Source organism: Achroia grisella, unplaced genomic scaffold, assembly GCF_030625045.1.
Source record: "Achroia grisella isolate CSIRO2021 unplaced genomic scaffold, CSIRO_AGI_Agris_v1 utg841, whole genome shotgun sequence".
In the NCBI taxonomy this organism is placed as follows: Eukaryota; Metazoa; Arthropoda; class Insecta; order Lepidoptera; family Pyralidae; genus Achroia; species Achroia grisella.
This window is the reverse complement of record NW_026713039.1, coordinates 907926-923218: the sequence shown is the minus strand read 5'-3', so window position 1 is coordinate 923218 and position 15293 is coordinate 907926. Positions and strand designations below refer to the sequence as shown.

The window sequence follows — 15293 nt, the reverse complement described above, 5'->3', positions numbered from 1 at the left end:
TTCAATCCATCATACACAGCTTGATCACCATCAGGACACAAAGTCAGCCGACAGCTTGTTTGCTATTATGACATAAAGTCAGTTGTCATCATATTTGCCATCATAACATAAAGTCAGCCATCGGCTTGTTTGCCATCATGACATAAAGTCAGCCATCAGCTTGTTTGCTATTATGACACAAAGTCAGTTGTCATCTTATTTGCCATCATAACATAAATTCAGTGATCAGCTTGTTTGCCATCATGACATAAAGTCAGCCGTTGACTTGTTTACCATCATGACATAAAGTCAGCCGTTGACTTGTTTACCATCATAACATAAAGTCATGCCGTTGACTTGTTTACCATCATGACATAAAGTCATGCCGTTGACTTGTTTACCATCATGACATAAAGTCAGCCGTTGACTTGTTTACCATCATGACATAAAGTCAGCCGTTGACTTGTTTACCATCATAACATAAAGTCATGCCGTTGACTTGTTTACCATCATGACATAAAGTCATGCCGTTGACTTGTTTACCATCATGACATAAAGTCATGCCGTTGACTTGTTTACCATCGTAACATAACGTCAGCCGTTGACTTGTTTACCATCATGACATAAAGTCATGCCGTTGACTTGTTTACCATCATGACATAAAGTCAGCCGTTGACTTGTTTACCATCATGACATAAAGTCAGCCGTTGACTTGTTTACCATCATGACATAAAGTCAGCCGTTGACTTGTTTACCATCATGACATAAAGTCAGCCGTTGACTTGTTTACCATCATGACATAAAGTCAGCCGTTGACTTGTTTACCATCATGACATAAAGTCAGTCGTTGACTTGTTTACCATCATGACATAAAGTCAGTCGTTGACTTGTTTACCATCATGACATAAAGTCAGTCGTTGACTTGTTTACCATCATGACATAAAGTCAGTCCTAACTTTATTTGCCATCTTCACACAAAGTCTGCCATCTTGTGCTTGTTTGTCACCATGACATGAAGTAATCCGTGAGCTTGTTTACAATTATGACAAAGTCGGCCGTCAGCATTTTTGCCAGCATGACATAAAGTCAGCCATTAGCTTGTTTGCCATCATGACATAAAGTCAGCCGTCAGTTTGTTTGCCATTCCAATAGCATATAGAATATTGGAGAAACTTACCATATAAATTATGATGTGACGCAGCAGTGTTAGCTCGCGATGCTACTGTATTTAGCGTACCATTATGGTGACCATGCATTCCCATCCTGAAATGTAGGTAAGGAAGTTTGGTTAATTATTTTAGCGAGCGAGGAGTCTTATGGAAAGTTGACATGAATGTGGATGGATGGAAAAGGAGAGGACGACCGACATAAAAAGATGAATGGATGTTTTATGTACTAGATAAGTGGTAGATAAAAAACAAATTGTTATGACTATTCAAAATTGCTTAAATTAAGTTTATTTGAATAAATGATTTTCTATTCTATCCTATTCTATTCTACTAGCTGTCCCGGCAAGCGTTGGTTTGCCATATAAATTAATAGCACTATAAACAAATAGGAATAGAAGGGTGAAAATTTAGGGTTGTATGTATTTTTAATGACACATCATAAATATATATAAATAAAAAATTTTGCCCAAAAAATTTTTATTTATAATTCTTTATTGCACCAATATTAAAAGTAGATACATAAAAAGAGAATAATATATAACAATACATTAAAGAAAGAAGAAGGTACAGAAGGCTGTCTTATCGCTAACGCAATCTCTTCCAGACAACCTTATGAAAGAGAGTAATAATAAAAAATAAAGTAGGCGGCACGTGAGTGGAAATAAGGTAACAAAATATAATATCTATATATATATATATATGTAATAACTAGAGATGTGTCAACTCGAGTTAACTCGAGAATTCTGCCAACTCAAGTTTTCTAATTTCTAATTCGATGTATTAAAGTTCGGTCAAGTTTTCAAGGCTAGTTGCGCCCAAAAACATTAGAATTGTTCGAAAAAATAAAAAAAGAACCTTTTTATTTCAGGTAACTCGAGTCATGTTTATTACGAGTTAGCAAATCTCCAATAATAACATTACGAATTCACAATAATGAGTAACAGAACATTTTACATATATAATATACAGTATATACACCTATATGTATATATATATATATATATACATAAACTTACTTAAATAAATTAAAATGAATAAACATTGCCGAAGTTTTTGCCGATCGCTGGCTTAGACTAGATATTTACCTTGGTAATGGTACGGGGGGTAAGGTTGGGTACCCCCCAAACATAGCGGAGGATGGTCGCGTGACCATGGTGGCTTCAGGTTGCTGCAGGTGCTGCAAATAATAATAATAATAATACGTTTTTTTTTATACTCCTATGGTGTCAAACCACAGATATTATAACAAGAATAGCCATGGCAAAAAAAGCATTTAACAACAAAAAATACCTTTTACGCGCTAAAATATCAAAGACCTCACGGAAACGATTTATTAAAACCTTTATCTGGAGTATAGCCTTGTATGCGTGTGAGACGTGGACATTAAATCAAAAGGAAAGAGACAAACTGGAGGCTTTTGAAATGTGGTGTTGGAGGAGGATGGAAAGAATTAGCTGGAAGGATAAAGTAAGAAACGAAGAAGTACTACACAGGGTAAAAGAAAAAAGACAAATATTGAACACCATAGAAAATAAACGAGGAAAAATGTTAGGGCACTTGATACGGCACGATGATTACATGAAAATTATTATTGAGGGGAAAATAGAAGGAAAGAGGGGGAGGGGCAGACCAAGGAATAGCTACATCAAACAAATTGAGGACAAAATGGGAGTCGTGTCGTATCAAGAATTAAAGAGCATGATGCAAGATCGCGGAAAGTGGCAAGAGCTCCACCGACAAGAGCGTAGCTCTTAAATTATGAATGAATGAATGATGGTGTCAAACAAGCATACGGCCCATCTGATGGTAAACAGTTACCATAGCCTATACACGCCTGAATACAAAGTGCATTGCCGACCCTTAAGAAACCTTAATATACCCTTCTTGAAAAACCCCATGCTGTAGTCTCGTGAGAAAACCTTGGCAGGTAGTTCATTCCACAATGTAAGTGTACGCGGGAGGAAGCTCCTCTGAAACCGCACTGTCCGAGTCTACTTAGGTTCTAGCGTGATTGTCGCATGCCTAATCCTTGTTAATGTAAATCTAATTAAAACACCATTTATTTAAAAGAGCAACACACAAGTTTCTTGCTCGTCCTTCTTCTGAAGGTATCCGAGTTTTTTTGAGCATTTCGAATGAGTGGTAGAATAAAAAAAATGTGAATAAGTGCTTCTATTAAGTTTATTTGAATAAAGATAAGAAAACCTGGTTCTGTATAATAGTAATTTAATTGATCATCCGTCATACTCTTGAACGCATCCGTTCACGAGAATGACGGATGATTATTAAAAAAAAAGATTCTATTAAGATTTGTAATTGTATTCATATTGTATACACTATAATTAAATTCAAAAGAACCGCCAGATGTTGTTTTATTTTTTTAATTTGTGTAGGACATGATATTTTAATATATTTTTATGTTATATGTAATTGTATACTTACAGCGTAATGATTACTCTGTGCCATTGCTTCAGCTATCTGTGCCCACCGCATTCTTTCTTCTATCGATACCTAATAAAACAGACGGACAAACATCACAGCATATCTTCATAATATTATACGCGAAAGTTTGTGAGTATTGATGCACGTTTGTTACTCGTTCTCGTAAAAACTACTGAACAGATTTTGATGAAACCCTACAGTAACAGCTTATACATCAGAATAACACAGGCCATTAATTTCGCAGACGAAGCCGCAGGCATTGTAATAACAATTAGACAATATTTCATTAGATTTAATTGATCTGACACACCCTAAGAAAGTAAAATAAAAGATGTAAGTTCTATTCCTTGCACTTACATGTTCTGATAAAAAAAAACAAATATGACATGTGTTGCGGGTAATAGATACTATGTTTGGTTGAGACAATGTATATTACAGATGATAATTGACTGACAATATGTACATAGAAATATTGATCTTATATACTAAAATAGCTTTTGCCCGCGGCTTCGCTCGCGTTAATTTATCCCCTTAGGGGTGGAATTTATCAAAATCCTTTCTATGGGGATGCCTACGTCATAGTAGCGTTATGTATGCAAAGTCTCAGCCCGATCGGTTTAAAATTGACAAAGTTTCATACAAACTTACATCCCCTATTTTATCCCCTTGGGGGTAGAATTAATCAAAATCCTTTCTTAGCGGATGCCTACGTCATAACATCTACCTGCATGCCAAATTTCAGCCCGATCCGCCCAGTGGTTTGGGCTGTGCGTTGATAGATCACTATGTCAGTCACCTTTGAGTTATATATTTTTTTACAAATGCATATATAATATCAATAGGAAACACCCAGAACCATTTAACAATCATACTCATGAATACAAATGTTTGTACCGGACGAACGGACTGACATAGTGATCTATCAAGATTGCTATGTCAGTCAGTCACCTTTGAGTTATATATATTTAGATGACAATAGAAAAATGTAAGGTGGGGTGACACAGTTTAGATACGGCCGTGCTTAGTAGACAATATTGAGTTTCTCATACTAGCTGTGGTGGATAATATTATATATATTTTTTGTATGTCGGTTCTTTATGTGCAGAAAGCTATTGCATATATTCTATAATTATGTAAAATAAATCGATGCAAAAAAGGAGTAAAATAAAATCATATATTTTTCTTACGTCACAAAATTAACAACTCAAATTTATACAATACTTTTTAAAGGTAAAAAAGCTTTAAGTGGCTAGCAATATACTACGAACAATAATTGCAATTAATTATGGCTAGTGTTGTGGACTAGCCATAATTAATTGCAATTATTATATTGATGTATATAGGTAACTGTGTCCCATAACGTCTAACTAATTCTTACCTGATAAGGCGGTTGACCGACTGGCGGAGTTTTTATGGTGTTGGCGGCCATATAGTTGAACACAGGTGAACCCATGCCTGCAGTTTTCTGTTCCCGAGACCATTTTCGGCTGCAAAAATAAACATACAGAATTTGAAAATACGAGCTGAGTTTCTTGTCAGTTCTTCTCATCTCGAAATCATTCCGAACTGACGGTAGATTTGATATATCATAAGAGTCTGTAATAGACCTACATGAATGATGATATTTTGATTTTGAGAAAGAATAAATCAATAAAAACATTATCATCACTGCCAAGCTTTGAATGGAGTGTAAAAAAATATTATTTGCGAAAATTATCGTCACAGCAACGTCGCTATTGTACCTATATATCCATTATTATTATATTTATTTGTATGTATGTATGTATATATGTATTAATATGTAGTAATATGTAGGTACATGACTCAGACCGTCGGATTTCGATCCCCGTTAAAATTGGACGGGGGATCGATCGAAGGGAAGCAATAACAAGGGAAACAGCCAGAGATGTACCAACAGCCACACTATTACTAATAATAATAATCTCAGGACAATTAACACAGCGCCATCTAGACCCAAGTTAAGCTAGCTAAAACTTGTGTTATGGGTACCAGATAACTGATACACTCGACAATCGGTCGTAAAGCGGTGTGCTTCACCGCTAGACCATAGAGGTCGTCAAGGAATTAAGGATGCATACCTCCAAGACAGTAATGCAGCTAGCGTCAGTGCAATAACAAGGGCAGCAGCCAAAGATGCACCAACAGCCACTCCGACCACCTCACCATCAACCTCGCATGTACTGCCGTAATATCCCGATGTGCAACTATAATAGACAAACATGTAATGTACACACAACTCTTATAAAACAAAGTATGTTATAAAAGTCTTGGAAAGTAAACCCTTAGAAAGCGTTTGATAAACTCGTCATGCCTCTACCTGAGCAAAAATTATATCAAAGATTTTGGCTGTGAACAATTAAATTGAATAAAATATAAGCAAATCTGATTAAAAACAAATATATGTCACGACTGTTATCCCAGATGGGGTAGTCAGAAGTATTGTCAACTGTCGATGTCGTGGTTAATGTAACAAATGACATGCCCACATTTCGCTCGGTATATTTGTAGTTCATTTAAGCATTAAATATGGCAGGGGGCGAGCCTACCGCTGTCTTTTGGATTCATTTTTGGTTTGATATAAGTTTCTTTCATCGAACACTCAAAGATTTTAGACGTTGGACAGAATAGAATTCACGTTCTCTTGGATGGAATTCAGGGTAGGCTTAGGCCACTAGGCTGTCAAATTGATTAAATAATCTGATTAACTTGCCAAAATTATGTTCCATACATTAAAAAATTGCAAATAAATTTTGGCATCCCACAGGGCTCAATTTTAGGTCCTCATTTTTTTTTATATTACATTTATATACACTTATATAGACTATTGGATGTATAACCTGCAATAAGGCTGCCCATCACGGTACCGGCACACGCCGCGGTCGTTGCAGTGCGACGCGCTACAAGCTTGGCAGGTTCGTCCCGTCCGTGGCCCGCCTACGTCCAGCGTCGTGTCCGGGCATGCACATCTGAATAAAAACATTGTTTTATAGAACTGAAATGTTAAAGAAGCTAAAGACCCTCCTGATAGTAAGTGCCATACGCCAATGATATACATGAACTGTATCATGGATCACAATAGTCATACGTTACTGTCGCTGAGGGGTTTTTTATTTATATCAGGCTATTAAAAGCCTATATTATAAATACCTTATAGACTAATATACATGAGAAATAATATTAATATAAATCGTCTCTAAGGTCACGGCACTGACGACGGCAATCTGCCACGGTAGCGTCGATACACCACACCCTTCAGCCAGTAGTCCTCCTTCATGAAGGTGGGCAGCATGTTGATCCGGGACACAAACGCCTTGAAGCTCGCGTTGTGACTCGACTCCAGCTGCGTCACCCTCAATGTCAGGTTACTTTTCGTCCGTATATAGTCGACGATGACCTGTTCTTACCCATGGTGTACAGTTTACATCCATAAAAGACCTATTGACTTTTCTAAACGATACTTGGGAACATCAAGTTTGTGTTTGCTTGAAGCTCGCGTTGCGGATCGACTGCAGCTGCGTCACCCTCAATGTCAAGTACTTCCTAGTTCGTGGTCAAGACCTGGTCCTTGGACTTATAAAACTATATGCAACTCACTTGAAACCTCCCCAAGTGTTGGTGCACGTGGCCAGTTGGTGACAGTCATTCAGCTCTGGAGAAGCACACTCGTCCACATCTAAAAAACATCAAACATTAATTAAAATTCTTAATAACTCGGGATAATTCACAGCGCCATCTAGTCCTAAGCTAAGAACAGCTTGTGTTATGGGTACTAAACAACTGATACAAATATTTAAATACATTTTTTATATATACGTACATAATATACACAGAAAACATTGTGGAAAATTCTTCAAAAGACTGGCTTCGAAGGACTCACGTCTCCTCGGAATCATTCTGAACTGATGGTAGATTTGACATATCATAAGAGTCTGTAATAGACCTACATGAATAAAGATATTTTGAATTTGAGTTTTGAGCAGACGGTTAGAAGATTTCTTACCTTTCATTGGTTTGAATTTTGAATGATTTTCTATTCTATTCTGAGCAGAGGGTTGCAATTCTTACCTTTCAATGGTAACACGCTACCGGCTGGCGTGTCCACCCATAGGGCCGATGTTCCCACATTGTTGGACCTCCGCCTGATGACCCCCAGGATGTGCTTCTGTATGTCTGTCGCGATCGGAGAGCGCTGGGTCTCTGGCGTCTCTTGTATCTGAATTATACATATTTATACGTAAACTAGCTGTACACATGACTTTGTCAGTGTGGAATTTAACGCTATTTTTCTAAAATAAAAGTAGCCTAAGTGACTCCTTATTACAACAGCTACCTGCCAAGAAAAGTCCTGTCAAAATCGGTCTAGCCATTAAAGAGATTTACCGGAACAAACAGACAGACAGACAAAAATTCAAATATATACACTAGCTTTGCCCGCGGTTTCATCCGCGCTAAATTGCAATAAAAAGTACAGCCTATATGTTATTCTGATGTATAAGCTATATTACTGTAAAGTTTCATCAAAATCCGTTCAGTATTTCTTGATATACTATTGAATATAGAATGATTTTTGGATTCTACGATTTTTTTATATGTAATGTAACGATGATGTTTAATTAATAAAATATTTGGCGTATCAGAGTTCAATAAACAACACACAAATATTCAACAAGATATTCTGCGTTTTCATGTTAAGTCTTAAAGCATTAATTTCATTAATTTAACGTGTTAAAGTATTAAAACTACACAAAATTACGGAATAAAACCATGTTTGCTCATATTGTCTTTAAATTATATTATTACTCTACTCGTTCCTGGCCCGGGTTCGCACGGGTGTAGGTACATGTATTATATATATAAACCTTCCTCTTAAATCACTCTATTTGTTTATAAAAACCGCTTCAAAATCCGTTGCTTAGTTTTAAAGATTAAAGCATACATAGGGACAGACAGCGACAGCGACTGTGTTTTATACTATGTAACTAGCTATCCGCCCCCGGCTTCGCACAGGTGTACTTGTATTATATATATAAACATTCCCCTTGTATCACTCTATCTCTTAAGAAAAACCACTTCAAAATCCGTTGCGTAGTTTTAAAGATTAAAGCATATATAGGGACAGACAGCGACAGCGACTTTGTTTTATACCAGGGATGTTATGGATATGAAATTTCGGATACGGATAGGTTTCGGATATAGAAATGATTATTATACCGGATACGGATGCGGATATTAAATTATTTCGGATTATCCGTTAGTTTCGGATAATTTCGGTTACGGATAAAAATGTTTTAAGGAATTTCAAAAGTAAAATACAAATAGCTAATAAAATGGTTACATAACGTGTCTCAATTAGGCTCCGCCCCTATTCGATATTGTCCGAAACTTTTATTTCGGATTCGGTTACGGTTACGGATATTTTTTATATCGGATATCCGATAGTTTCGGTTACGGTTACGGATATTTTTTTATATCGGATATCATATTTTCGGATATATTTTTTCATATCGGATATCCGATAGTTTCGGTTACGGTTACGGATATTTTTTATTTCGGATATCCGATATTTTCGGTTACGGTTACGGATATTTTTTCATATCGGATATCCGATAGTTTCGGTTACGGTTACGGATATTTTTCATATCGTATATCCGATAGTTTCGGTAACGGTTACGGATATTTTTTTATATCGGATATCCGATAGTTTCGGTTACGGTTACGGATATTTTTCTATATCGGATATCCGATAGTTTCGGTTACGGTTACGGATATTTTTTCATATCGGATATCCGATAGTTTCGGTTACAGTTACGGATATTTTTTCATATCGGATATCCGATAGTTTCGGTTACGGTTACGGATATTTTTTCATATCGGATATCCGATAGTTTCGGTTACGGTTACGGATATTTTTCATATCGGATATCCGATAGTTTCGGTTACGGTTACGGATATTTTTTCATATCGGATATCCGATAGTTTCGGTTACGGTTACGGATATTTTTTCATATCGGATATCCGATAGTTTCGGTTACGGTTACGGATATTTTTTTATATCGGATATCCGATAGTTTCGGTTACGGATAGTTTCGGACGGTTACAGAGCTCCCTTACATCCCTGTTTTATACTATGTACTGATGATGATAAACTTACCAATATAGTGTAATTCACAAACACGCCCTGGTTGTCCTCATCTCCGCGGTGGACAGAGTTCACTGATCCGCTGACGAAGTCATCGGAAAACGGAGTCATAGAGAAGGCGGAGTCGATCTGCAAATCATATTCACTCTTACATTAATAAAAACATTAAATAACTAAATGTACCAAAATCAAAAACAAATTCAAATATCATTCCTTCTGTCTATCTTGCTTTCACGCCAAAACTACTGAACAGATTTAAATGAAATTTAGTACACAGATAGGCCAGACCCTGAGAAAGGCCGTAGGCTACGTTTGATTTCGAAAAAGGGGTTGTAGAGGGTTGAAAGGGGAGATGAAAGATTATATGGAAGGGTTGTTATTTTACGCGGACGAAGTCACGGGCACAGCTAGTAATTTATAAATCTTAAACATGTCTTTTGGAAAATAAAATCTGTGTATATATATATAACTAGCTGTCCCGGCAAACATTGTTTTGCTTTAAAATAAAAAAAAAATTTAGGGGTGGACTACCCCTAACATTTAGGGGGATGAAAAATAGATGTTGGTCGATTCTCAGACCTACTCAATACGCTCACAAAATTTCGTGAGAATCGGTCAAGCCGTTTCGGAGGAGTATGGGAATGAAAACTGTGACACGAGAATTTTATATATAAGATAAATAAGATTTTAAAAGTGAAATAACATTAAGTATATGCCGATACACGCGGACGAATAAAAATAATAATAATCTCAGGACAATTCACACAGCGCCATCTAGACCCAAGTTAAGCTAGATAAAGCTTGTATTATAGGTACTAGACAACTGATACAAAATACGTATACAATTTTTTTTCGTAATTCGTGGCTGTATAAACCGATACGAGAGGCCTACCACAGGCCCGACAAGGGAAACTATTGGCGTTTTATTAATAATAACTATAATGTACCATGTGAGAAGCAATAAATAAAAAAATAATTAATTAATGGTTAACTTACCGCTCGGATTGCTTCGTAACTCAACTGTTGGTAAGGATCAGACTCTTTATCCGCTAGCTTCGCATCCCACGCCACCTGTAATTACAATATAATAAAACAATTTACACAGCGCCATCTAGTTCCAAACTAAGAATAATAACCGTGGACAATTCATACTTGGTTCAATGAATGAAAACAATATAGGTACAGGTGGATGATATATTCTTTTCGAGAACTGAACGGTACAGAACCAGATGGAATCGAATCTTAGATATTTTTTTTCGGACTGCTCTAATGCTGTTGGCCGCAGCTGGCCTTTACAGCTTCACCGGATGATAGGGGGCGAGTGCAGATGGCACAAACCAAAAGGACTTATGGATCAGCTGAAGGCCAATCCCGCCTGACGGATACGACTTTAGTCTGAGGGGGTTCGCTAGGGGTTCGAACCTCGGCTCAGGCCGTAGTAACATCGATCCCCGTTTGAATTAGACGGGGGATCGATCGGATGGGGTTCAGATACAAATCCGTTTGACTATATAAAAACACAAAAAAATCTTAATAGCGCGTTTTACATTTCATAGTAATGCCATCTAGCGGCATCAGTGGAAACTGTCCAAGACATTTTTATTTACTAAATTCTACAAGTGGGTAGTCCTAAGCAGAGCTTGTGTTACAACTATTACAAATGCTAAGCACAGCGTGTGTTATGGGTACTAGACAACTGATAGAAATATTTAATACATACAATAATTATATTTAATCTACAGCCTAAAAATAAATTTCAAACTTTTAGCATTAAAAATAACGATACTTCGACACAATCTTTCATCTACCCTTTTAACCCCTTATAACCCTTTTAACCCCTTACAACCCTTTTAACCCCTTACAACCCTTTTAACTCCTTACAACCCTTTTAACTCCTTATAACCCTTTTAACTCCTTATAACCCTTTTAACTCCTTACAACCCTTTTAACTCCTTATAACCCTTTTAACTCCTTATAACCCTTTTAACTCCTTACAACCCTTTTAATCCCTTACAACCCTTTTATCGCAATAAAATGTAGCCTACGTCCTTTCTCAGGATCTAGACGATTACTCTTCAACCTCTCTGACACCGGCGCCACTTTCATACTTCCTCTAATGTATTCATTCTTTATCTTATCCATTCTTGTCACACCACACATCCACCTCAACATTCTCATTTCAGTTGCATGCAGTCGTCTTTCATCCGTCGCCTTTAAGCCTTAAAAAACCTTAATATACCTTTCTTAAAATTTGGGGATAGACGGACAGGCAGAGTTACTTTCGCATTTATAATATTAGTAAGGAGAGACCATGACGTAGAATAAATACCTTTCTATCGTAGAGCCTGTCGACCCTCAAATTGAGAAGCAGGGCGACCACACGGCGGCAGGGATCCCGGTGGATGCGACGAGCGTAACCCGGCCGGCACTGACAACTGGATATACCTGTGGGGAAGATAGTTTTTTTTTTTAATTAAAATATATAAAACGTACAATTACGGATTCAAAATCCGGCTCGAAGGACCAACTTAGATGGTAGATTATGACTTTGAATTAAAGAAGAAATCTGTGGTATTTTATTCACCTGCCTGAGAAAGGTTTGAATATCCCCAGAAACCAGCAGAAGACTGTGTAATGACAGAAATAGGAAGGAGAAAGCGGGACTCACCGACCGGGCTAATTTGAGTTGTAAATTGAAGACCTTGGGTGCACCCTTCGTCCTTGACTCCGACTCCACACACCACCAGCAGTTTATTTCACACTTATAATGCACTGGACACGTGAATTCACACAGATTTTCTTGTTAAATCACAATTAGAATATGACTAATGTCAACTCAGGTATTAACGGCAGCCATAATGAATTGCACATTTTTCTTTTTTTCGGGGTTCACACGCTCACGCAGTTAGCACCGGTTGGCGGGAATATTTGAATTTGGAATTAATTGAACGAATGAAATATCTTCTTATTGATTAATACAATGATATAGGGATTGGAAAAGGATGTCAGAACAATTAGGTTGTTTGGGCTATCGTCAGGTGCATGGACCTGTAGCACTGCGACCTACATAGTTTTCGCCCTTTTTAGAGTTCGCTACCTAGACCCGTCAGGGACGAGAATTGAAGGATATTCTTAGGAGCGATGGTTTTTATCTCCTCAGGATAGAGTGTATACTTTCCAAAGGAAATACTTCGTTTATGCATGAGTGGGCTACCACATAGGATGTGTAGTGGCGTTTCCTCTTCAGATTGGCAAAATCTGCAGATTTCTGTTGTGCACCTGTGGTTTACCATATGTAAGGAACTTGTCAGTAATATGTGATGATGTAGTAATTTTAAGGTAATCGTATTTCTATTCCAGAGTACTAAGATGTCACGCCTCTTACCCTGAAATTTCACTGCCTAATCTGCACCCTACAACCGAAACAACTTACAAAGCAAGCTGCTTGGCTGAAATAGGTGAGACTGAGGTACACACGCAGTTGACAAAGTATAAAGTTTATATATTTATGTTATGTTCAGATATTAGGTCTTTTGAATGTGTTAATCCTGGCATTTCTTGCCAGTGATTCAGTGCTTCTCGTTTGGTTATTAATTTGAGATGTCCCAGTTTTAGGCAACGAGGCACACCACAGAAGGGTTCGGGGCCCAGTTGGACGGTTTTTGCCCCTAACATTTGGTATTTACAACAATTGGTACTTACCAACTTCTGTTCTGCACATCTCGTTCTGTGTTTGGTCGCATGTGGAGTCATCTCCCACGATGCAAGTGTCGATTCTGTAAAAATATATATTATCTTAATTTTGTCAAGACTAAAGTAATAAAGTAGTATTGATTTTTGTAGAAAAAATCTGACTTAAAATTCATAGCGCTGACAATGTTATATGATTGGATAATGATCGAGTGCGTAGCGGTTTCTATGTTGATTGTTGCATGCCTAATCCTTGTTAATGTATATTTACTTAGAACAACATTTATTTAAAAGAGCAACACACAAGTTTCTTGCTCATTATTCTGTGTGTCTATTTGTTCCGGTTTATCTCTGAAACTGGCTGGACCGATTTTGACGGGACTTTTATTGGCAAGTAGCTGATGTAATAAGGGGTAACTTAGGCTACTTTTATTCTAGAATAATTCTCTAATTATCTTTTCTGTTAAATTCGCGGACGAAGTCGCGCGTACAGCTAGTTCTATATAAAGTAGAAGCTTTCTAAACTAACCTGACAGTGGGTTGTGGTCGACGGTAGGTCTGCTGTGGTCTATGCACTTGGGGCTGGTGCTGCCTCCGTGGGGGCGGCGGTGGGGGCTGCGGCACATCATCAGCTGGTATCGCAACCCCTGTACCTATTGCTGGACCTAGAGGTGGAGCGGCCAACGGTGGTACTAGAAAAAAAAAGAAATATTTTTAATACAAATAAACATTTTATTATTATACTAGCTATGCCCGCGATTTCACCTGCAATTTCAATATAAAATATAGCCTACGTGTTCTGATGCATAATCTATATTACTGTGAAGTTTCATGAAAATCCGTTCAATAGTTTTTTGTGTGAAAGAGTAACAAACATCCATACTCACAAACTTTCGCGTTTATAATATTACTATCTTTTACCCGCGGATTCGCTCGCATTGAATCCATTAAATATATTTTTTTTAATAAAATCTGTCCTATGTTCATTCTAATACCTTCAAAAACATGTGTACAAAATTTAATGATGATCGGTTCAGTAGTTTTTGCGTGAGAGCGTAACAAACAACCATACTTTCACAGTTATAATATTAGTACGGATAATTTTATATAAAAACTAGCTTTTGCCCGCGGCTTCGCTCGCGTTAATTGATCCCCTTAGGGGTGGAATTTATCAAAATCCTTTCTTAGGGGATGCCTACGTCATAGTAGCTTTATGCATGCAAAGTCTCAACCCGATGGGTTTAAAATTGACAAAGTTTCATATAAACTTTCATCCCCTATTTTATCCCTTTGGGGGTAGAATTTATTAAAATCCTTTCTTAGCGGATGCCTCCGTCATAACATCTACCTGCATGCCAAATTTTATCCCGATCTGTCCAGTGGTTTGGGCTGTGCGTTGATAGATCACTACGTCAGTAACCTATATATTTAGATTTTATTTACTATAAATAAATATTAACCGGATTGTGGTAGATTCTGCACATGCGTCGGCCTGATGCTGACAGGAACTGAGGAGCTGTCGAAGAGATTCAGGTAGGTCCTCTTCCCATCAATGGATACGAAGCCCTGCTCCCCAGATGGTGACACGATGATGTCGTCATGGTCCCCATGGCCTGACAATGGGTTGATATTCTCAATGTGTACTGAAACAGATAGATAGATAATAATTTTTATTTGCTAAAAAAGACTCATCATATTGGTGCAGTCCAGCGGAGCCGTTAGGGTAAATAAAATTGTTGATAAAACAAAATTGTAGAATATAATAATAATTATGGATCGACTTATATATAGCAGCAATCTGAACAAATATGAATATATTATTTATTTGTATGTATTTGGTAAACACATATAGG

At 37.3% G+C, this 15293-nt stretch overlaps 1 protein-coding gene across 1 annotated transcript in view; it reads right to left on the bottom strand.

Moving 5' to 3' along the window:
- The window catches only part of LOC131852243 (uncharacterized), a 53140-nt gene that overhangs the window by 1775 nt on the left and 36072 nt on the right, over nt 1–15293 (bottom strand). The window contains exons 5-18 of the mRNA XM_059202895.1: nt 14901–15083; nt 13970–14132; nt 13453–13526; nt 12080–12195; nt 10747–10821; nt 9763–9879; nt 7677–7824; nt 7206–7284; nt 6449–6577; nt 5690–5815; nt 4969–5077; nt 3591–3659; nt 2234–2325; nt 1157–1242 (exon numbers count right to left, since the gene is read on the bottom strand). Coding sequence (XP_059058878.1) covers nt 1157–1242; nt 2234–2325; nt 3591–3659; nt 4969–5077; nt 5690–5815; nt 6449–6577; nt 7206–7284; nt 7677–7824; nt 9763–9879; nt 10747–10821; nt 12080–12195; nt 13453–13526; nt 13970–14132; nt 14901–15083 — 1566 coding nt within the window. The remainder of the gene's footprint in view (nt 1–1156; nt 1243–2233; nt 2326–3590; nt 3660–4968; nt 5078–5689; nt 5816–6448; nt 6578–7205; nt 7285–7676; nt 7825–9762; nt 9880–10746; nt 10822–12079; nt 12196–13452; nt 13527–13969; nt 14133–14900; nt 15084–15293) is intronic.